The 22777-nt window shown below is 42.5% G+C and overlaps 1 protein-coding gene across 1 annotated transcript; it reads right to left on the bottom strand.

Annotated features, from left to right (window-relative positions):
* Positions 1–9931: 9931 nt before the first annotated feature.
* LOC144599613 (granzyme K-like) lies at positions 9932–22079 on the bottom strand. The gene is made up of 5 exons (XM_078411119.1): positions 22007–22079; positions 21776–21920; positions 17985–18135; positions 11501–11773; positions 9932–10126 (listed from the first exon to the last, which is right to left on the bottom strand). The coding sequence occupies exons 1-5, from the start codon at positions 22077–22079 to the stop codon at positions 9932–9934; spliced, it is 837 nt and encodes a 278-aa protein (XP_078267245.1).
* Between the last annotated feature and the right edge of the window lie 698 nt (positions 22080–22777).

Raw genomic sequence — 22777 nt, 5'->3', positions numbered from 1 at the left:
AGAAAGGAGTCAGGATCTCCTCGGGCGGCATGGTGGCGCAGCGGTAGAGTTGCTGCCCTACAGCGAATGCAGCGCCGGAGACTCAGGTTTGATCCTGACTACGGGCGCTGTCTGTAGGGAGTTTGCCCGTTCTACCCGTGACCTGCGTGGGTTTTCTCCGAGATCTACGGTTTCCTCCCACACTCCAAAGACGTACAGGTATGTAGGTTAATTGGCTGGGAAAATGTAAAAATTGTCCCTAGTGGGTGTAGGATAGTGTTAGTGTGCGGGGATCGCTGGGCGGCTCGGTGGGCCGAAGGGCCTGTTCCTGCACTGTATCTCTAAATCAAAAAAAAAATCTAAATCTATACTCAGAAGGTGTGGGTTTAAAGTAAGGGAAAAGAGATCTAGAAGGAGCTGAGAAAGAATGTTTCAATCTGAGTTTGGAATCTGGAACACACTGAGAGGATGGTGGATTAGGTATTTTCGCAACATCTAGGATGTGAAGTAATGCAATTTCTTATTTCAAAGGCTAGCAGGATGTATGTGGTAAAGGGCAGAGGCCTTAGAAGTGCTGATATACCCCCACATCTTGGGATGCAAGTTGAAAATTTGGCCTTTTCATCCTCTTGAGACGCAGCCGATTGTGGTTGACAGTGTTCAGTTCAGTTTAGTTTAGTTTAGTTTAGTTTAGTTTAATTTAGTTTAGAGATACAGCTTGAAAACAGGCCCACTGTGTCCGCGCAGACCAGCGATCCCCGGACGCTAACACTATCCTACAACATTGTAGGGACACTTTATATATTTCACCGAAGCCAATTAACCTACAAACCTGTACGTCTTTGGAGTGTGGGAGGAAACCGGAGCACTCAGCGAAAACCAATGCATGTCACATACAAGCTCTGTACAGACAGCACCCTTAGTCAGAATTAGGGTTGTCAACTTTCTAACTCCCAAATACGGAAAAAGGTGACACCACCGCCCACTCCCGACGTGACCTCACCCAGCCAGTGGCCACGTGCTCCTGCTCCACCAATGGCGGCCGTCTGTGCCGGGAGCCGGGTTGCTATACAACCTCCATTAGACGAACACATTCGTCCCTGCTCCCCAAACACACTCCGTTAGCCTACACCAGTGGTGGGCAACCTTTTTGTTACTGCAGGCAGCGGGCCAGTTAGTTTACATAAAAAAGAAAAAATATACTTATTTTATTAAAACACAACTTTTTTTTTGTATAAAAAAATTAACATAAAACAATTGTTCTTAACCATTTCTCATTAAAAAAAATATTTAATTCATAATTTTTTTCTATTAAAAATCTTTTAAATTTGTAAAAATACAAGGAAACTTTACAATATAAACATTTTAAAACCTTTTAAAACTGCAAATATCATTATTAACTCACGGGCCACACAAAACAGGCGGCAGGCCAGATTAGGCCCACTGGCTGTAGGTTGCCGACCCCTGGCCTGCAGCGTCCCGGCCTGCAGTGTCCCCCGGGCCTAATACGGGACAAGGGTGGTCCCGTACGGGATAAACAAATTTAGCCCAAAATACGGGATATCCCGGCTAATACGGGACAGTTGGCAACCCTAGTCAGAATAGAACCCAGGTCTCTGACGCTGTAAGGCAGTAGCTCTACAGTTGAACCACCATGTGCCAATGAATGATGGAATGAGATCAAAAGGTCAAATGTTCACTTCTGCTCCCACAACATATAGTCCTGTTTTTTTATGACCTGCATTAGCGTTGGATGGACTTCACTTGCACGGTTGTTGCGTGGGAAACTTGAACATATCATTGAAAAACTTTTCAATAAAGCAATTAACATTTTAAAACATCATCACAACTTATTAAGAAGGCTGGTGCAAAGTTCACTTGTGAAGACCAGTTTGGTGGTACTGGTGGGTTTCATCATTAATGATACATTCATCTGCAGATAGAATCTCAAACCACTGGTCAAAGGACATGTGAAAATTCAAATGCAGTACATTTCGCAGGGTGAGATACACTGCAAACCGATCTGCTGTGGTTTTACAAACAAAGGATGACGCAGGTTTCCTTTGAAAATATTTTGAATTTGATGAATAGCATTTGCTAGCCGAATAAAGTGTATTGTTGAAGTAATTTGGTATGTGGCTTTGACCATGTTTAAATTGTGGATATAAGGAAAAGCCGATATTGGAATCTTGAGCAAAGCATAAATGGCAGTCTGAAGAAGGGTCCCAAACAGAAACATCGCCTGTCCATTTACCTCCATAGATGCTGACTGACCCACTGAGTTCCACCAGGATTTTATAATTAAATGGTATATGGTTTGGCCTGCACATAAGCAACTTGTTCAAATATTGTATGGCAACACCATGGTGCAGCGGTAGAGTTGCTGCCTTACAGCGCTCACAAGGCCAGAGACCCGGGTTGAACCCCAACTACGGGTGTTGTCTGTACGGAGTTTGTACGTTCTCCCCATGACCGCATGGGTTTTCTCTGAGATCTGTGGTTTCCTCCCACACTCTAAAGATGCACAGATGTTTAGATAATTGGCTTGTTATAAATGTAAATTATTCCTATTGTGTGTAGGATAGTGTTAATGTGCGGGAATCGCTGGTCGGTGCGGATTCATTGGGCCGAAGGCCTCTTTCTTTGATGTATCTTTAAATTAAACTCAATCTGTGAGGAAAACCGAAGAAAGAGCTGAATCATCTTGGGAAGGAGTCTGCAATCTGATGTACTGCACATTGCACGTGCATTGAAATTGCCACACTGGACCATGATGCAATCAGTCAGGACACTTTCTACAGTTCACCTGTAGAACAATGTTAGAATATTTAGTGACATGCAACATTTCTTTAAACTTCTAAGGAAATAGAGGCATGACTTGCCTTCTTTGTGATTACATCTATGTGGTGAACCTAGGACAGTGGATCTGAGATGTTAATGCCAGGGATTAGGAAGCTGCTATTTCTCTCTACCAACCCACAAATAAAAACTGATATGTAGGGAGGAACTGCAGATGCTGGTTTAAACTGGACAGACACAATAAGCTGGAGTAACTCAGCGGGACATGCAGCATCTCTGGAGGAAAGGAATCGGTGACATTTCGGCTCGAGACCCTTCTTCAGACTCGTCCAGTCACCTGGTGCATTGTGTGTTTATATTCAGCACATATCTCCTTAATCTGGCCCACATTTACGTTAGGAAATCTCTTCTGAGATTTCGCTCTCTTCTCAGTCTTCCAATCAACATTAATACTCATAATTCTTGCCTTTTGGTGCTGTGCTCTATATTAATCTTGAATGTAGAAACAAGGAACAGTAGATGCTGGTTTTATACACAATAGGACACAAAGTGCTGGAGTAACTTAGAAGGTCAAGCAGCAGCTCTGGAGAACATAAATAGATGAGGTTTCAGGTCAAGATCCTTCTGATTGTAGGGTGGGGAGGAGGAGAAAACTGGAAGATGGGAAAGGCAGGACAAAGCGTGACAGGTACACTGGCAAAAGTGGGGGGGGGAGGTGATAGGCAGATAGTTGGTACAAAGCCCAGAGATAAAAGCAGAAAGTGTGAGACAGGATTTAAGAGTTGTGAACTGTGATGCCAGAGGGAGGGAAGCAGAGGGAAGGTGGGGGGAGGAGGGAGCTGGGGATGGATGAAAAAGGTGGGAGTCCAGGTGGGGCACAGTGGAGGAGAAGGGGAGAGAAAGGGGGAGCAGAGGGAGAGAGGGAGGTGTGTGGTAGGTTAGTTAGAGGTTCCCTAAAATTGGAAAATTCAACATTCATAAATTAGGTTGTAAGCTACCCAAGCAGATTATGAGGTGCTGTAAATGTCACAATCAGGCATCTCCCATCTTGAAGACGGTCATGATTACAGTGTCTTCATAGAACATTGAACAGTACAGCACAGGAACCTGCTGAACATGAAACCAAGATAAACTAATATTAACTGCCTGCACAGTAATTCACATCCCTCCATTCCCACTCAAGACCCCCTAACATGCTCACTCTGAAAGTGTGACAGTCATTTTTCACCATCAGCTTTTAGTTCTTTGTTGGGATTTTAACAGCTGTTGAGTTCTTGTTGTTTTTCTACCACAGATTGGCCTTTTCATCCTCTTGGGACACGATCATGATTGTGGTTGCCATTGTTTTGTTTAGTTTAGTTTAGTTTAGTTTAGTTTAGTTTAGTTTAGTTTAGTTTAGTTTAGTTTAGTTTAGTTTACTTTAATTTACTTTAGCTTACTTTAGTTTAGAGATACAGCATGAAAACAGGCCCTTCGGCCCACCGTGTACACATCGACCAGCGATCCCTGCACACTTACACCATCCTACACACACCAGGGACAATTTATAATTATACCACGCCAATTATCCTACAAACCTGTACGTCTTTGGGGTATATTAGGAAACCGGTAATCTCGGAGAAAACCCACGCGGGTCAGGGGAAAATGTACAAACCCCGTACCAACAGCACCCATAGTCAGGATCGAACCCGGGTATCTGACACTGAAAAGCAGCAACTCTACCGTTGTGCCACCGTTTTGCCCACGTGTTCTGGGATGGACTCAACACCTTAACTGAATAACACAAAGTGAGTAACACAATGGGTCAGGCACATCTCTGGAGAACATGGATAGATGATGTTTCAGGTCGAGACCTGTCTTCAAACTATACATATTCAAAGTGCTCCCTCTAGTGAGTATTGTCTGTTTCTCTAACATCGATTAACTCTCCGTTCTCCAAACCCTCACTAATGTGGAACCTTGGTACAAAGATGGTCATGATTGTGGTCAAAACTCCATGCATGCATTCTGGGATCTCCTTTGGTCCTTCCACCCAATGGAAGGGTCATAAGAATTTTGTTAGGCTTCCTTCCAATTAAAGAGGCCATTTAAAAACTGCTGTCTAACCATTTTAATTTTATATTAGCTTGGTATTTTTTAGGCAGATTCCATATGTACATTCTGCAAGGGCGTAAAATCTAACCAAATAAAGAAAGTATCTACCGCATAATATTGAGAAACCAGTGAGAATCCTTTCCCCTTTACAAAGGGATCTATACTCTGAGAATGTGGGATTAAAGTAAGGGAAAAGGGATCTAGAAGGAGCTGAGAAAGAATGTTTCAATCTGAGGTTGGAATCTGGAACACACTGAAAGGATGTTGGAATAGGTATTTTCGCAACATCTAGGATGTGAAGTAATGCAATTTATTACTTTAAATACTCACAAGATGTATGTAGTAAAGGGCAGAGTCCTTAGAAGCACTGATATACCCCCACATCTTGGGATGCAAGTTCAAAGTTCCTTGAAAATAGCAAGGTGCATAGGTTACTGAAGAAGGCATTTGGCATGGTTGCCTTCATAGCTCAAGTCATTGAGTATCAGAGTCGGGACGTCATGTTCCAGTTGCACAAAATGCAAGGCAGTTGGAGTTTAGTAAACCCTCGCAATAACGGACCTCTACATAGCTGATGTTGGTTATTAGCGGACTGAGGCTCCCGTTCCACCACCCACCCCACCACCAGTTACTCAGCAAGCTTGTTCCACGTGGCGTACTTCTGGATGTGGGAACAGCGAGAGTGAACACCATGAAGGCAGCTTGAAAAACCGACCCATCCCTGGGCACCGCCTGTGGGGGCTCGGCGGGGGGCTCTGCGGCTCTCCGGCCTGTCAATTCCTGCTTGTTTACCTCCCTTCAATGCCACGTTTCTCTCCCAGCCAAGGGTTGTATTTTAACCCCCTCACTCAGTTACAGTGGACAATTGGGAATAACGGACACTATCCTTCCCCCCTGTGTTCCATTATTTCGAGGGTTTACTGTATTACTGTGTAGAGTTGTGATGACCACACTGCAAGAAGGCTATGGTAGATTTAGAGAGAATTCAAAAGAGACATTGCCTGGAGTGGAGGGCTTTAGTGTGGGAGGGTGAGGGGTGACTTTATAAAGATCTATAACATTATGAGAGGTCTGTAAAGGGTAGATAGTTGGTCTTTTCCCAGGGTAGGGCAAATCGTCTCTTTTCAGGGTAGGGTAGTCTAAAGCAAAAGGGCATAGGTTTAAAATGAGAAGAGAGGAATGCTTAAAAGAGATTTGAAGGGCAAGTTTTACTCATGGAGGGTGTTACTTAAACAGAATGAGCTGCCAGTGGAAGTGGTAGAGGCAGAAACAAATATAATGTTTAAAAGCCATTTGACTAGGTCCATGGACAAGTAAAATGCATAGAGGGATACTGACATAATGCCAGCAATTGCGATTGGCATTGATGAGTTTCGGCTGTAAGGCCAATTTCTGTGCTGTACAGCTCTATGACTCTACATACTTGGATGAGTAGCTGAAACACTGTGGTATACAGGATAGGTCGAGTGCTGAAAAATGGCATTAGTGTGGACTAACATGGCATTCAGGATGGACACGGTGGGCAGAAGGGCCTCTTTCCATGCTGCATAACTCTATGACTATCTCTGAATCCAAGAGATGCATCAACAATGACCATCAGTAAGCACAGCTGCATTTTATTTTAATCTCACAAACTTGTATCATAGCATGACATTGTCTGTGAATCATTGTGTCTTCTATTTGCTTTTAGAATAACAATTGAAAACTGTTAATTAATGGGGTTTTTTCTGTGGTGGTGCTTTTAATGCTCAGAATTATTAAAAAACACAAGAATTGAAATATACATAAAACACCTTTATTTTCTATGCATCTTTTGTTTGTGAGATTATTTTGTGAATTGGGGACATTATTGAAAAGACTGGCATTTATTGCCCAACCCTAGTTCCCTCTTGACCTAAGGGGAGAAGAAAGAGTCAACCACAAAGATGAATGTAGAGTCATATACAAACCAGACCAGACAAAGATAACAGACATCTTTCTGTGAACAACAGAAAGGTTGTAATTTTATTGATCTGCTAATTTTGTGAATCTGATCATTTGTAAAATGAACATAAATTTGTAACTCTGAAATTTATTTCAGACTTGTTTAGTGATTTGCATTGAAGTTTCCTAATAGCCTTGGTGGGACTCAAGTTCATTCAATTGAATGAATGGTCCAAACATTTCAGACCAGCATCTCAACCACTACCTTAACCCGAAAAAAGTCTGGCCTCAATCACAGATCTTGGAGTTGAACTGTGAATATTAGCAACGTTCTTTAAATTTGTATTGTTATATTTGATTAATATTTTTATTTCTGACTACTGGGCTGAATCGAGCTGGCTGACAGCAGTGGGTTTACACATGGTTCTTCTCAGATTTGCAGTAACTTGCTAGTTATTTTAAGACAGATATTTTCTCAGAATACAAAAGCTTCTGACACCAGCAAGCTGCTAAACCTGTGGTCTAAGCCCGCTGGTTTCTCACAACCCAATGTCCAGCTCACAGCACTTTTCGTGAGATACAGAATGCAGATAATTTGCAAAATGTTAATGCATGCGAACAAGCATGATAACAATCAGAGAGTCCGGGCAGTGGGCTGGAGCCTTCACCATCCAGCCCAGCAAGTCATATGTGATTTCTGAAATTACTGGCAATTGCAAAGTTGTTGATTACCCTGCAATATGTTTCTGCTAACTGAAAAAAATTAATGTATTATTATCTGCACGTCTTCTCGAAAAACTTTCAAGACTCAATTTTCCTTTGGGAGTTTGAACTCAAACATACAACAATCACCAGCTGCGAGTCCAAGCAGATCGATTCCAGTGCACCAACAATTCCTGCTTTTTCTGCATAGATAGGAATTGTCGAGTCTCATGAGTGTGCTGTCATTGGGAACATGCCACATTGGAGATGAGGTATTGGTGTTGCAATAGGTTACTCAAAGCAGTAAGACCTGTGACTTTGTGCTTTGCTCTCTATCAATTTGCAGGAGAAAATCAACATTATTTTTATCTTTTTGCAAGCTGCTGTGTTTCTTTCTCTTTATCATTGCCTATACCACACTTGATCTGAGCAATGCTCCCTCTGGTTGGTCTGATCCTCCATTCTTCATGAACTTCAGCTCATCCAAACCTCTGGTGACTGCTTGCAATTACATGTAGCCCATTCACCTTGCAAGTACATGTGATAATAATAAACCTAAACCTAAACCTAAACCTGGTCTCTCTACCCTTTACCAACATTTGGTCATCCAAGTGGATTAAATCTATAACACTGCCTCACGACCTCCCACTCCGAACTTCTCCAATAAATATTGCACCATCCCTAACCAACACCTCTCCAAAACTTCTTATAAATCTTACTATGGACTCTTGTGCAGACCATTTTGCTTTGTCATTTGCATCTCTGCCCAGCACAATTGTTCAATGAATCTCACCTTCTACTCCTCCTTTAGATCCACGTGTTCTCAGGGCTGGAGTTTCCTTCATCCTTTTCACCCAGAGAGTTGTGAATTTGTGGAAGTCTGTGCCACAGAAGGCAGTGGAAGCCAAATCACTGGATGGATTTAAGAGAGAGTTAGATAGAGCTCTCGGGGCTAGTGGAATCAAGGGATATGGGGAGAAGGCAGGCACGGGTTATTGATTGTGGACGATCAGCCATGGTCACAATGAATGGCGGTGCTGGCTCGAAGGGCCGAATGGCCTCCTCCTGCACCTATTTTCTTTGTTTCTATGTTTCTATCCCTGCAGATTCCCAGGACGATTTATTGTTAAAATATACAGCATGGAAAAGATCCGTTTTCCCACTGAGTCCATGCCGACCATTTATCACCCATTCACACTAGTTCTTTGTTATCTCACCTTTGCATCCACACCCCAATACTAGAGGCAATTTACAGAGGCCAATTAACCTACAAAACCGCACGTCTTTGGGATGTGGGAGGAAACCCGAGCACCTGGAAGAAACCCATGCAGTCACAGGAAGAACTTGCAACTCCAGACAGCAGCCGAGGTCAGGATTGATCGCTGGTCTCTGGCGCGGTAAGGCAGCAGCTCTACCAACTGTGCCACTGTGCTGCCCTCAAGATGAGGTACACTATTCCCCAGAAGTGTACCACTATGTTTTGGGGGTCCAAAGTAGGCCGGAGACAATATTATATCCCACATGGCCTCTGAAAGAGGGATTTGTAAGGGGACTTTCTGAAGCAAGAATACAATAGTAAATTAAGGGTTCCAAATTAATAAAGTGCAAATTAATTTGAACAAGTTGTTTCATTTATTGTCTCACATAATTTGTCTCAAAGGAATATGATTTGTATCCATAATTTTGGAAATGCTTATATTGTAATTATGAACACATTTTTGGCTCTAGGTACCAAATGCAACATTTTATATCACCTGGGTCTACAAAAAAACCCAGCATACAATGTATGCGTAGATAAGGTGAATTTTCACAGTCTTTTTCCCCAGGGTAGGTGGGCCTAAACTAGTGGGCATAGGTTCAAGGCGAGAGAGGAAAGATTTAAGAAGGACCTGAGGGGAACTTTTTCATATGTATATGGGTATACGAAGCAAACTGCCAGAGGAATTGGCAGAGGTGAGTACAATTTACATTGTACCATGACTCTCGGTACATGGTTCGGAAATGTTTGTAGAGGCATTGGCCAGGCACAGACAAGTGGGATAACTTTGGTTAGGCAACTTGGTGAGCCTGGACCAGTTGGGCCGAAGGGCCAGTTTTCAAGTAATTATTCGCACACCCTATCGTCTCCATAGCACTGCAAATTTCAATTGACCTAGTCGGCAATTTCAATAATGTTTTATTACAGTTAAATAATGTACGAGCAGGAAAGTTTTTCACTAATAAGCGTTTCATATAAAAAATAATCAAATCTGCCAGAGGACTACATTTCATTTATTCAAAGACTATCCAGCCAAAACACGTTCTTAGCAAATTCACAATTCAGAATTTTATGATTATTTGGAAATGTTTGTTAGACAACTTGGAAAAGTACAAAATGCTTATGAAGCTATTTAAAGGAAACAGTAACAGAATTAATCACATACAGAGGAAACAACTAGTTCTGCTCCTTTGTTATATTATGGTTTTTGATCTTTATAATCTTCTTTATCCACCTAAGGTATTTCTCAGATAAACGGGTGTAGATACCAGGTTCAGTGGGAACTCCACAGTCTGCTCCAGCTGAAACAATGCCAGTGTACTCTTTCTTGTTCCTCTGCTTGGTACATATTAATGGACCACCAGAGTCTCCCTGAAACAAGATACATCAAATGTAACAGTTATTTCAGCTGTACACGTGGAATATGGAGCTGAAATGCTTCCTATGTTACTAGACTAGCAATGCAGAGGTCCGGCCAATAATACACGTTTCTCGAGAGTTCAAATTCTAGTCAGGAGTGTTTTATTGTCATATGTTCTGAAACGGAACAATGAATGTCTTACTTGCAGCAGCACAACAGATATATAAACATGTGTAGGAAGGAACTGCAGATGCCGAAGATAGTCACAAAATGCTGGAGTACTCAATGGGTCAGGCAGCATCTCTGGAGAATAGATGACGTTTTGGGTCAGAACACTTCTTCAGACTGAAAGACAGACGTGGGGGAAAACTGGAGGTGAAGAAAGGCCAGAACAATCCGGGGCTGGCAACAGATAACCCCAGGAGTGATGGAGTCCATAATGGGCCCATTGTTGGCTGGGGAAGATGTGCTAATGAGAGCGATACAAGGACGGAAACAGTGGAACTGGTAGGACGACCGGGGGGGGAGGGGAAATGCAGGAGTTACTTGAAATTAGAAAAATCAACGTTCATACTGCTAGGTTGTAACCTGCCCAAGTGAGAAATGGCCTTCGATGTGCTGATCTATTCAGGTTGTTCTCTTTCTACTTGTTTAATAAAACAGCGGGAAAGAAAGATTGGCTTACGGCATAGATGTAAGGCACAAAAAGGCAGCAGTATGGTAAGAAAATGTTAAGTAAAACATAATTTTAAAAATCACAAGTAAATCCTGTTGCATTCAATACTACATGTTAAGTGTAGTAACTCCATGCCGGTCAGTGTATATAAATGTGAGTTTGTCAATAAATGTTTTGCAATAAAGCTTAAGACAACTCAGGCAGCACCTTCCCATGTTCCATGTGGAAATGAACACATGCATTTAATAAGTTTGAGATACAGCATGGAAACAGGCCCTTCAGCCCACTGAGTTCAAGCTGACCATCAATCATCCATTTGCATTGATTCCATGTCATCCCACTTTCTTAACCACTCCTGACCTAGTGGCAATTTTTACAGATGCCAATCAACCTACTTTGGGAAGAGGGAAGAAGCCAGAGCACGTGGAGGAAAACGGCACGGTCACAGGGAGAATGTGCAAACTCCACATGGACAGCACCTGAGATCAGCATCAAACCTGCATCTCTAGCTGTGATCCAGCAGCTCCACCAGTTGCACCACTGTGCCACCGTGGTGTTGCTAAATGTTGCTGTCCAATTTTCACACAAATCATTAATAGTCCCAAGGTTACCATAAAATCTTTCAATTAAATAACTGGCACTGTGCCTTGTCGCAACGATGGTTTGCAACTCCAGGAATTTTCATTAAAATTGAGAAATGTAAACTTACTGCACATGAATCCTTTCTTGCTTCAGCATCCCCAGCGCATAACATGTCCTTTGTTATGTAAGGGCTGAAGTCATAGTATTTTTTACTGTTGCAGACTTTCCTATCAATGATGGTTACATTTACTTCCCTCAGGATATCAGATGCTTTCAGGACTGAAGGATTTGTTGTTCCCCATCCTGCAACACTGCACTTGGTTCCAGCTTTGACATCTTTTGACGATTTGGGAAGTTTCAAAGTGGACACGTCCTTGTTCAGAACAGCTTCATGGGCCAACTGTTCAAATTAACAGATAAAATAGACGGAATTATAAGTATTACCACAGGCTAAATTGTATAACGTTTGCATTATGGATTTGTGGGTGCTTCTGATAATGTTTTTCTACACACGCCAGATCTACAATCAGTTATTTAAAAGTTTTCCAAAACCCTCTGCCTATTTGCTCAGTCTACAAGCAAATAAATGTAATTCCTGATCAATTGCTGGACATCAATATGTTATGTCTGTGATTATAATGCTATGCTGCTGAATAGTTTATGAAAAGAATAAAAATAATTGTTCAAAAGGATGTGCAGTTTAATTTCATTTCTAAAATGAAACCAAAGCCACCAGGGCAGCATGGTGGTGCAGCGGCAGAGTTGCTGCCTTACAGCACCACAGACCTGGGTTCAATCCTGACCACGGGTGCCGTCTGTACGGAGTTTGTACGTTCTCCCCGTGACCTGCGTGGATTTTCTCCGGGTGCTCCAGTTTCCTCCCACACCTGCAAGAAGTACAGGTTTGTAGGTTAATTGACTTTGGTGAATTTGTAAATTGTCCCTAGAGTATCGGATAGTATTATATATGTGCCTGGAGCAATCGCTGTGATGGTTGTTTGTGTTAAATTGTAATTGTGCGTCTTGTGTTCTTTATTGCTTACTGCCGGACCCTGACGTGAGAGGACGCTGGCGCTGTTTGTTCGCCGCTTCTCCGTCAGGACAAATCTTTGGTTTGTTTGTTTGTTTTTATGTCTTGTTTGTTTTGTAAAGCGTCTTTGAGTATCTTGAAAAGCACTATATAAAATAAATGTATTATTATTATTATTATTATTATTATATGCGGGGATCGCTGGTCGGTGCGGAACCTGCGGGCTGAAGGGCCTGTTTCCGCGCTGTATCTCTAAACTAAACTACACTACTCTTTCACAATCAAGGATAAACTATGAATGTGTAAAGTTATACCAGATTTGAAATGTCTTACCTATTTACTGAGTTAACCTTTAAAAGCCAAAAAAAGGACATCCATAAACAGTTGATTTAAATTGTGTTCATGGGTACTTATTGATGATCAGCTGCATTGTGTTGATACTGGATGTGCTCTGGTTTATTTTCACCCACATGTTTAGACCGAAATGTATCCTTACTATTTTGATGTGTTTATGCTTTATTCTTAATTGTTAACTGTATGTTTGTGTTGTCATTTGTGAGCGGAGCACCAAGGCACATTCCTTGTATATGCATACTTGGCCAATAAACTTATTCATTTATTCATTCATTCATTCATTCATTCATTCATTCAAATGCACAGTAAAACTCGCAGAGATTAATTAAGTGCTTCATAAAATGAAGTGGGAGTCCAAGGTACCATCTGCACCAGCTTATTCATTTGCTTTCATCTGTCACCTGCCAACCAATCTGCAACCCACTCTCTTTTGTATCAGACCATAATTTGTTATCAAGCTTCTGAATGGTCCTTCTATAAGCTGGGATACTGCCATTTCACCTCTCTTCCATTGCAGACATTGGAATCTGTCCATGGAACTGGTGTACTACAATGCTGAGAACTATATTCTGCCCTCTGCCACTTCCCCTTTGCTCTATCTATTCTGCTTAAGTTTTCCTTGATTGTATTTCTGTATAGTATTATCAGTGTAGGAGGGAAATGCAGATATGTAGGAAAGGTCTGAAGAAGGGTCTTGACTCGAAATATCACCCATTCCTTCTCCTCAGAGATGCTGCCTGTCCCGCTGAGTTACTCCAGCTTTTTGTGTATACCTAGGGAAATGCACATGCTGGTTTACACCAAAGATAGACAAAAAATGCTGGAGTAACTCAGCGGCCCATTTCTTCTATCCAGAGAAGCTACAAGTCCTGCTGAGCTACTCCAGCATTTAGTGTCTATCTGTGGTATTATCTGATATGATTAGTTGGCATGCAAAACAGCTTTTCACTGTATGTGCATGCACAGCTCATCACAGAAATTGAGAAGTGTCAGGCAATGTTCAACTCACCTTTACCGGCTGTACTGTTTGTAACCTCGTCAACAGCAATCAAACTGAAGTTACATGATCTAATATAAATCTTGGACATTTAGAAAGTAGTCTCACAATACAATATCCTAAAATGTTTACGTGAAGTTATTTGAGTTTTAAAAGACATACACTTGCAATTGTATCACAAAAGGATAGATATGGATCATAAGGTCATAAGTGATAGGAGCAGACATACATTGCAAAAGAATGGATATGATCATAAGGTCATGTGGCAGGAGCAGAATTGGGCCATTCAGCCCATCAAGTCTACTCTGCCATTCAATCATGGCTGATCTATCCCTCCCTCCTAACCCCATTCTCCTGCCTTCTCCCCATAACCATACTAATCAAGAATCTATCTATCTCTGACTTTAAAATATCCATTGATGGCCTCCACAGCCTTCTGTGGCAAAGAATTCCACAGATTCACCATCCTCTGACTAAACAAATACCTCCTAATCTCATTCCTAAAGGAACATACTTTAATTCTGAGGCTATGACTTCTAGTCCTAAACTCTCCCACTAGTGGAAACATCCTCTCTACATCCTCTCTAACAAAGCCTTTCACTATTCAGTAAGTTTCAATGAGATCCCCCCTCATCATTCTAAACTCCAGCGAGTACAGGCCCAATGCCGTTAAACGCTCATCGTATGTTAACCCACTCATTCCTCTGATCATACTTGTAAACCTCCTCTGGACCCACTCGAGAGCCAGCCTCACATCCTTCCTCAGATATGGTGCCCAAATTTGCTCACGTTACTCCAAATGCGCCCTGACCAGAGCCTCAACATTACATCCCTGTTTTGGTATTCTAGCTCTCTTGAAATAAATGCTATGCATCTGCTGGCTGATGATATTAGTTTATCTGGCAAAATGCTTGCACAGACATTGTGGGCTGAAGGGCCTCTTCCTGTATTGTATTGTTCTATGTTTTATATTCTATCCAACCCCCATGAATCCAATGATAATCCAGTTTATTTGAACTCCAGGTGAAATTGTATAGATGGCTACGAAGTCTCATTTCTCTCCCAACATCCAATGAACTTCTGTCTGGCACAATCCTGTGGAAATTCTTCTAAAAGTCTTATTATTCCTGTTAAATTGAAGCTTTATTACATTGTATGGATGACCTGATGTTCAGGTTTACTTTGCTTTCAAGTGGGAGAAATACTTTGCAAAAGTGAAATGCCAATTTATATTTATGAAATAGGTAGCAGAACATATAACCTTATCCTTCTCCTTTAACATAAGCAAGCTTTGCGCCTATTTTCCACAGTTGTCAATTGTCCTGCTGTGAATTTCCCACTTTTTTTTTAACTGTGTTGTTGCTTGTAATGAGGAACATCTACCAGTAGGTGGCTGACTAACATTGGAGCAGCTCTTCACATAATTTGCTTCATTTTTGTTGGATTTCTTGTGACATTGTTTTAAACACAATTTGGCCGGCCATATGTACCTCATAACATAGAGTTTCTGGCAGTCTATTGTTTGAAGTGCATCCACTTCAACCTGCAAGAGTAATGATAACAGCGGAGGCAGAGTCGAAAAAATGCAGCACCAATTGCCATTATGATTCATCACTGAGACCAGACACCTGATAATTTGGCACAAACACACCAAAGATCCAAGATCCACAACGTTGTCACTCCAGGACAAGACGGAATGTCACCATGGAAGATATTGAAGATAGACATAAAATGGTGGAGTAACCCAGCGGGACAGGCAGCACCTCTGGAGAGAAAGAATGGGTGACGTTTCGGGTCAGAACCCTTCAGTTTGAAGAAAAGTCTCGACTTCGAAATGTCACCCATTCCTTCTCCCCAGAGATGCTGCATGTCCCGCTGAGTTACCAGTATTTGCAGTTTCTTCCTACACATGGAAGGTATAGAAACATAGTAAATAGGTGCAGGAGTAGGCCATTTGGTCCAACGACCCAGCACCGCCATTCAATATGATCATGGCTGATCATCCAAAATCAGTACCCAGTTCCTGCTTTTTCCCTATATGCCTTGATTCCCTTAGTCATAAGAGCTAAATTTAACTCTCTCTTGAAAACATCTAGGGAATTGGCCTCCATTGCCTTCTGTGGCAGAGAATTCCACAGATTCACAACTCTGGGTGAAAAGGTTTTTCCTCATCTCAGTCCTAAATGGCCTACCCTTTATTCTTAAGCTGTGATCCCTGGTTCTGGATTCCCCCAGCATCGGAAATATTTTTCCTGCCTCTAGCCTGTTCAATCCATTAAGAATTTTTAATGTTTCTATAAGATCCCCTCTCATCCTTCTAGCAAATACAAGCCCAGTTGAGCCATTCTTTCATCATATGTCAGTCCCGCCACCCTGGGAATTAACCTGGTGAAGCTACGCTGCACTCCACAATAGCAAGAATATCTTTCCTCAAATTAGGAGACCAAGCTTCACACAATATTCCACGTGTGGTCTCACCAGGGCCCTGTACAACTGCAGTAGGACCTCCTTGCTCCTGAACTCAAATCCTCTCGCTATGAAAGCCAACATGCTATTTGCTTTCTTCATTGCCTGCTGTACCCGCATGCTTACTTTCAGTGACTGATGCACAAGGGCACCCTCGTCTCGTTGCACCTCCCTTTTTCCTAACCTGACGCCATTCAGATAATAATCTGCCTTCTTGTTCTTGCCACCAAAGTGGATAACCTCACATTTATCCACATTATACTGCATCTGCCATGCTTCTGCCAAGTCACCCAACCTATCCAAGTCACCCTGCAGCCTCATAGCATCCTCCTCGCAGCTCACACTGCCACCCAGCTTTGTGTCATCCGCAAACTTGGAAATGTTACATTTAATTCCTTCGTCTAAATCGTTAATATATATTGTAAATAACTGGGATCCCAGCACTGAGCCTTGCAGCACCCCACTAGTCACTGCCTGCCATTCTGAAAAGGACCCGTTAATTCCTAATCTTTGCTTCCTGTCTACTAACCAGCTCTCTATCCATGTCAATGCCCTACCCCCTATACCATGTGCTCTAATTTTGCACACTAATCCCCTGTGTGGGAACTTGACCTTGTATGGAATTGAAATTCAAGTAGTTAGATAAATATGGTATTCAGAAAGTGCCTGATTTAAAAAAAAACATCTGTTTGACCATTATTCTTCAGGGAACCAAATCTGATAACCTTACCAGGTCTACCTGTTACATGAATGAATGAATGAATGAATGAATAAGTTTATTGGCCAAGTATGCATATACTTGCCTTGGTGCTCCGCTCACAAATGACAACACAAACATACAGTTAACAATTAAGAATAAAGCATAACCACATCAAAACAATAAGGACACAACATTACGGTCTAAACATGTGGGTGAAAATAAACCAGAGCAAAAACGAGACTACAGTCTTTGGTTATTGAATAGAACTATCACTCGTGGAAAAAAACTGTTTTTATGTCAGGCTGTGGCTGCTTTGACAGTCCGGAGTCGTCTTCCAGAGGGATGTGCTATGAAGAGTTTGTGGCCAGGGTGAGAGTGGTCAGAGATGATCTTGCCCGCTCGCTTCCTGGCCCTTGCAGTTCATCAATGGGGGGGAAGGTTGCAACCAACAACCTTCTCAGCTGTGCGAACGATCCGTTGCAGCCTCCGGATGTTGTGCTTGGTGTCTGAGCCAAACCAGACCATGATGGAGAAGGTGAGGATGGACTCAATGATAGCAGTATAGAATTGGACCATCATTGCCTGTGGCAGATTGTGTTTCTTCAGTTGCCGCAGGAAGTACGTCCTCAGTTGGGCCTTTTTGACTGTGGAGTCGATGGTGGCCCCCCATTTAAGGTCCCTGGAGATGATGGTTCCAAGGAACTTAAATGACTCCACAGATGTGACTATGGTGTTGTTGATGGTGAGTGGGGGGAGGGGAGGGGGATCTCTTCGAAAGTCTATATGACTCCCGAACAAAAAAATGTGCACGATTCTTATTTGCCTCCTCGATTCAGAAACCATTAGAATGGACGAAAGTGCCAGCATTGGTAACTATGTCTACAGCACACGAACCAATAAATTAGAATCAAATGTTTTGAATATGCCATTGATATTAATATACTCCAGCTCGGAGTGGATGGGTCAGATGTCTCTATGATTGTAGCATACATTTTCGATTTTCCAGTGCAGCATAGAGCTATGGAATTTGCTTTTAAATAATCTTGTGCACATATATTTAGTACCTGAACCAGCATGATGTCGTTTTCTGGAGTTTTTGAGTTAAACTCCGGGTGAGGAACCATCTTTATCACTGCAATTGTCGTTTTCCCTTTTTGTTTCCTAGAAAGTGAATGCACTCCAAGAACCACTTTGGCTAGTGTTATTCGACAATATCTGTGATTGGAAAGGTGACTGAGTTATTCAAGATTCCAGAAACCATTTGAAAAACAATGGTCTATGGGTGTCACACCCTTCCTTTTATAATGAGCAGGCAGTATCAATTCCACATAATTGTACTTCTTTTGTACTTTTTTTAATTGCATTTATTTCCTTCAGTTCCTCATTCTCACTAGTTCTTTGGTTCTCTTGTATTTCTGGCAGGTTTTTGGAATCACCTTTCCTGGAGATGATTGTTTAATTCCTCTGCCATTTCTTTATTAACTACTTACTTTAACTTTACTTTTACTTATTTTTACTTTTCTCGTCAGTTTATTCTCATTTTCTACCTTCTCTTTATCAATTTTGTTCCATCCTCCTTTGCTGAATTCTAACTGCCCCAAACAACATATTTTTGGCAATTTTGTAAGACTCTTCCTTGGATCCAAAACTAACTTTAGTTTCTCCTGTCAGTTATGGATGGACTATTTTCCTGTAAAAACAAGGACCTGCAGATGCTAGTTTACAGAGACACAATGTGCTGGAGAAACAGTTCAGTCTGAAGAAGGGTATAGACCGGAAACGTCTCCTATCCATGTTCTCCAGAGATGCTAGCTGACTTGCTGAGTTACTTCAGACTATTTTCCTGGTTTCTTTTGTAACAACAAGGAATGTAGTTTTCCCCAAAACGGTATATTATTTCTTTAAGTGTGAGCCATTCAATATCTACCTTCATACCTTTCAATATATTTTCCAATTGAACTACTGCCACTTCTCCTTTAAATTGTTTGTTAGATTTAAGATCATAGTTTCAGTTGGAACCACCTCACATGATATGATAGAACGTATCATGGCCACTTCCCCTTACACGAAGGTTATCAATTAATTCCTTCTCAATGCACATGATAGAATCTAAAATAACCTTTTCCCAGGTCTTCTCAAAATATTGAAATATAATTCCATAAATTCATCTTTCATCTTAATACAGCAAATTCGATCAGTCGATTCGAACAATATCTCCCATGATTACTTGTTCATCACATCTCTAAGTTCCTGATTTATACCATGCCCAATAAAACAATTGCTATTTGGTGACCTATGAACAACCTCTACAAAGTCCTACTGATGTTTTCCAACCTTTGCTGTCCATTAGCTTGACATAAACTGATTCCAAATTTATATCATGAACTGCCAAGCCAAAACTGTTTTGTATGACTGTATTGATCACAGTGCTTATTAATAATTTTTAGTCTGCACTTCCTTATGCATTCAGCTCCCAGATTTGGATACGCTGAAGCCACATTTCTGTAACAAGAAGCCCATAACAATTTGTTTGTATTTGCACATCAGTTACTCACCCAAGTTTACACAACAATCCTTTAGAAACCTGTGATCTCACCAGCCGGACGTTCAGCATGGTGGGTGCATGAGAATACTGTACCTTGAGCTGCAGACTCGACTCCAAGTTACACACCCTCCTGATTGGGAACCGTGTCACTGTTCCTTCATTGTCAGTGTGACTAAATAGAGTTAAAGCGTCATAGCGCATGGAAACAAGCTCTTTGGCCCAACTTGCCCATGCAGACCAAGATGCCCCATCTGCACTAGTCCCATCTGCCCACGTTTGGCTTGTGTCCCTCGAAACCATTCTTATCCACATACCTGTTCAAATGTCTTTTAAGTGTTGTTATAGTACCTGGCTCAACTATCTCCTCTGGCTGTTCTTCCATATACCCACTGCTCTCTGTGTGAAAAGGTTGCCCCCAAGGGGTTTCTATTACATGTTTCCCTCTCATCTTAAACCTATGTCATCTGGTTCTTGATTCCCCTGCTCTGAGTGAAAGACTCTGTGTGTACACCCTATCTCTCCTCCTCACGTTCTATATGATCACCTCTCATCTTCCTGCGCTACAAGGAATAAAGTCCTAGCCTGCCCAACCTCTCCCTGTAACTCTGGTCCTCAAGTCCTGGCAACATCCTCATAGCAAGGAACCCTGGAACGACTTAATCACCAGCACCATGGGATTATCTGTACCAGGAAGATTTCAGCAATTTGAGAAGGTGGTTCAAGCTTTAGCATTCCAAAGGGAACATTCCCATTGCAACCCTATGTCCTTGCATTTCCACTCCCCTTCTAACATTACTTTCCCATTCATGGGAAGAGAAACAAAGTTAACATTTCAGGTCAAAGACCCTTTCCTGCAGGAGGCATTTCAGCCCAACTTGCCCATGCTGACCAAGATGCCTCATCAACACTAATCCCACCTACTCATGTTTGGCCCGTATCCCTCAAAACCTTTCCAATTCATGTACTTGTCCAAATGTCTTTTATTGGTACAGTATTGGCCTCAACTACCTTACCTGAGGGTTCCCAGCATTTCCCAAACATAGTTCTGAAACTATACTGCAAGCGCATTTTGGCATCAGTTTGATGGCTTTAGTTTTATGCCGACCCAACGTCCCATCCCTCAGTCTGTACATGGTTAACGTCACCTGTCTATTTCTCCCCACCTGACCCGCCGAGTTCCTGGAGCGCTTTGTGTTTTGTAGAAACAAGGAACTGCAGATGCTACACAAAGCGCTGAAATAATTCAGCAGGCCAGGCAGCATCTCTGGAGAACATGGATAGGCAACGTTTCGGGTCGGGACCCTTCTGCAGACTGGTACTTTGTGTTTTTGATGCGACTCCATCCCATACACCTTGAGAAATATGCTGCTGGATATAGTGTTTAGTATTGGTCCTGCTTGTTGCTTGATCTGATTGTCGAAAGCAATGGGCCTGTGCACCTCACTGCCCAGGTATGGGACAGGGGCACTACCCGACCCCGCCAGCCCGAAGCCGACCCTGCATTACCTCTGCATTGCCCTCTCCCTCTCCCTCTCCCTCTCCCTCTCCCTCTCCCTCTCCCTCTCCCTCTCCCTCTCCCTCTCCCTCTCCCTCTCCCTCTCCCTCTCCCTCTCCCTCTCCCTCTCCCTCTCCCTCTCCCTCTCCCTCTCCCTCTCCCTCTCCCTCTCCCTCTCCCTCTCCCTCTCCCTCTCCCTCTCCCTCTCCCTCTCCCTCTCCCTCTCCCTCTCCCTCTCCCTCTCCCTCTCCCTCTCCCTCTCCCTCTCCCCTCTCTCTCTCTCTCAGACACTGCCCATCCCTCTGCTTCATTTTCTCCCTCTCTCCCCCCCCTCCCCTCTCGCCCTTTCTCTCTCTCCCTCAGACACACACACACACACACACCCACATGGACAACCGCAGCCTTTCAGTCTCACCTTCTCACTCTTGTTCTCTGTCTGAATGCCCCGGCAACGTAAACCACCCCTATAACATTTATTTTTCACACAAATGTTTCCAGACCTTGCTTGTCCTTCTCAGAGACAAAAACATTTGTGTATTTTAAAGATAGACACAAAAAGCTGGAGTAACTCAGCGGGACAGGCAGCATCTCTGGATGGAAGGGAATGGGTGTCGTTTTGGGTCACGATTCTTCTCAGACCCAGAACGTCACCCATTCCTTCTCCCCAGAGATGCTGCCTGTCCCGCTGAGTTACTCCAGCTTTTTGTGTCTATCTTCGGTTTAAACCAGCACCTGCAGTTCCTTCTCACACATTTGTGTATTCTACCCGTTCACGAGAAAGTATTTATTTTTCAACATCCTGACAATGTACTCACTGTTCACAGTGCGCTGCAGTTAGAACCCATCTACGCGCGATCAAAGCACCACCACAAGCGTGCTGTTTATGACACTGGATTGACACCATGTATGGTCTGGAGTGGGGTTTAACTTTACGGCCCCCAATTATTTCCGTGCAGATACCTACAATAGACAAACAGTATTAAATAATTACTTCATAGAATCGTAAAAAAAATGTAAAGACAGCCGTTCATATACCACACACTTACACCCCTGAAGAGTCAGGAAAATGACCACGGTAGTTAACCAGTCGGCACAACCTATCCTGGACACTTTCTCCATGTTCTCAGTGCAAACAGGCTTCGCGCAGCCTCTCGTTTTCAAAAGTGTAAGAACCTTCCCTTTTCAAATCATTGCATATTTCACAGCACCTCACGACCGCATAGATGTGAAAGCTGGTGTGTAGGCAGGTGACATGTAATCATCCAAGTTACAGGGAATTTCCAATCAAAGTCTTACACTTACAATTTGAATCTTACATTAACTGTTCAATATAGAACATATATAAACATAGAATAGTGTAGCATAGGAAAAGACCATTAGGCGCAAAATGGCTGCGCTCAACATATTGTCAAAATAAACTAATCTCATCTGCCTGCAAATGACCCATACTCGCAGCTGGTACCAGACACCCACGGTCTCTGTATAAAAAAACATGCCCCGCACATCTCCTTTAAACTTTGCCCCTTTTACCTTAACGTTATGCCTTCTGGTATTTGACATTTACCCTGGGAAAAAAAGGCTCTGACCATCTACCCTATCTATGCCTCACAATTTTATATACTTCTATCCCCTCAACCTCTGCCATTCTAGGGAAAACAATCCAGGTTTGTCCAATTTCCTCTTGTAGCTAATGCCTCCTAATTCAGGCAGCATTCTGGTAAATCTCTTCTTCACTGTCTCCAAAGCCTCCATATCCTTCCTGTAATGGGATGACCTGAACTGCACGCAATACTCCAAATGAGGCCAAATTAAAGAAA

The sequence above is a fragment of the Rhinoraja longicauda genome, chromosome 1 (assembly GCF_053455715.1).
Source record: "Rhinoraja longicauda isolate Sanriku21f chromosome 1, sRhiLon1.1, whole genome shotgun sequence".
NCBI classification, from domain to species: domain Eukaryota; kingdom Metazoa; phylum Chordata; class Chondrichthyes; order Rajiformes; family Arhynchobatidae; genus Rhinoraja; species Rhinoraja longicauda.
The sequence above is the reverse complement of the archived record's forward strand: the minus strand, read 5'-3'. Positions and strand labels throughout refer to the sequence as shown.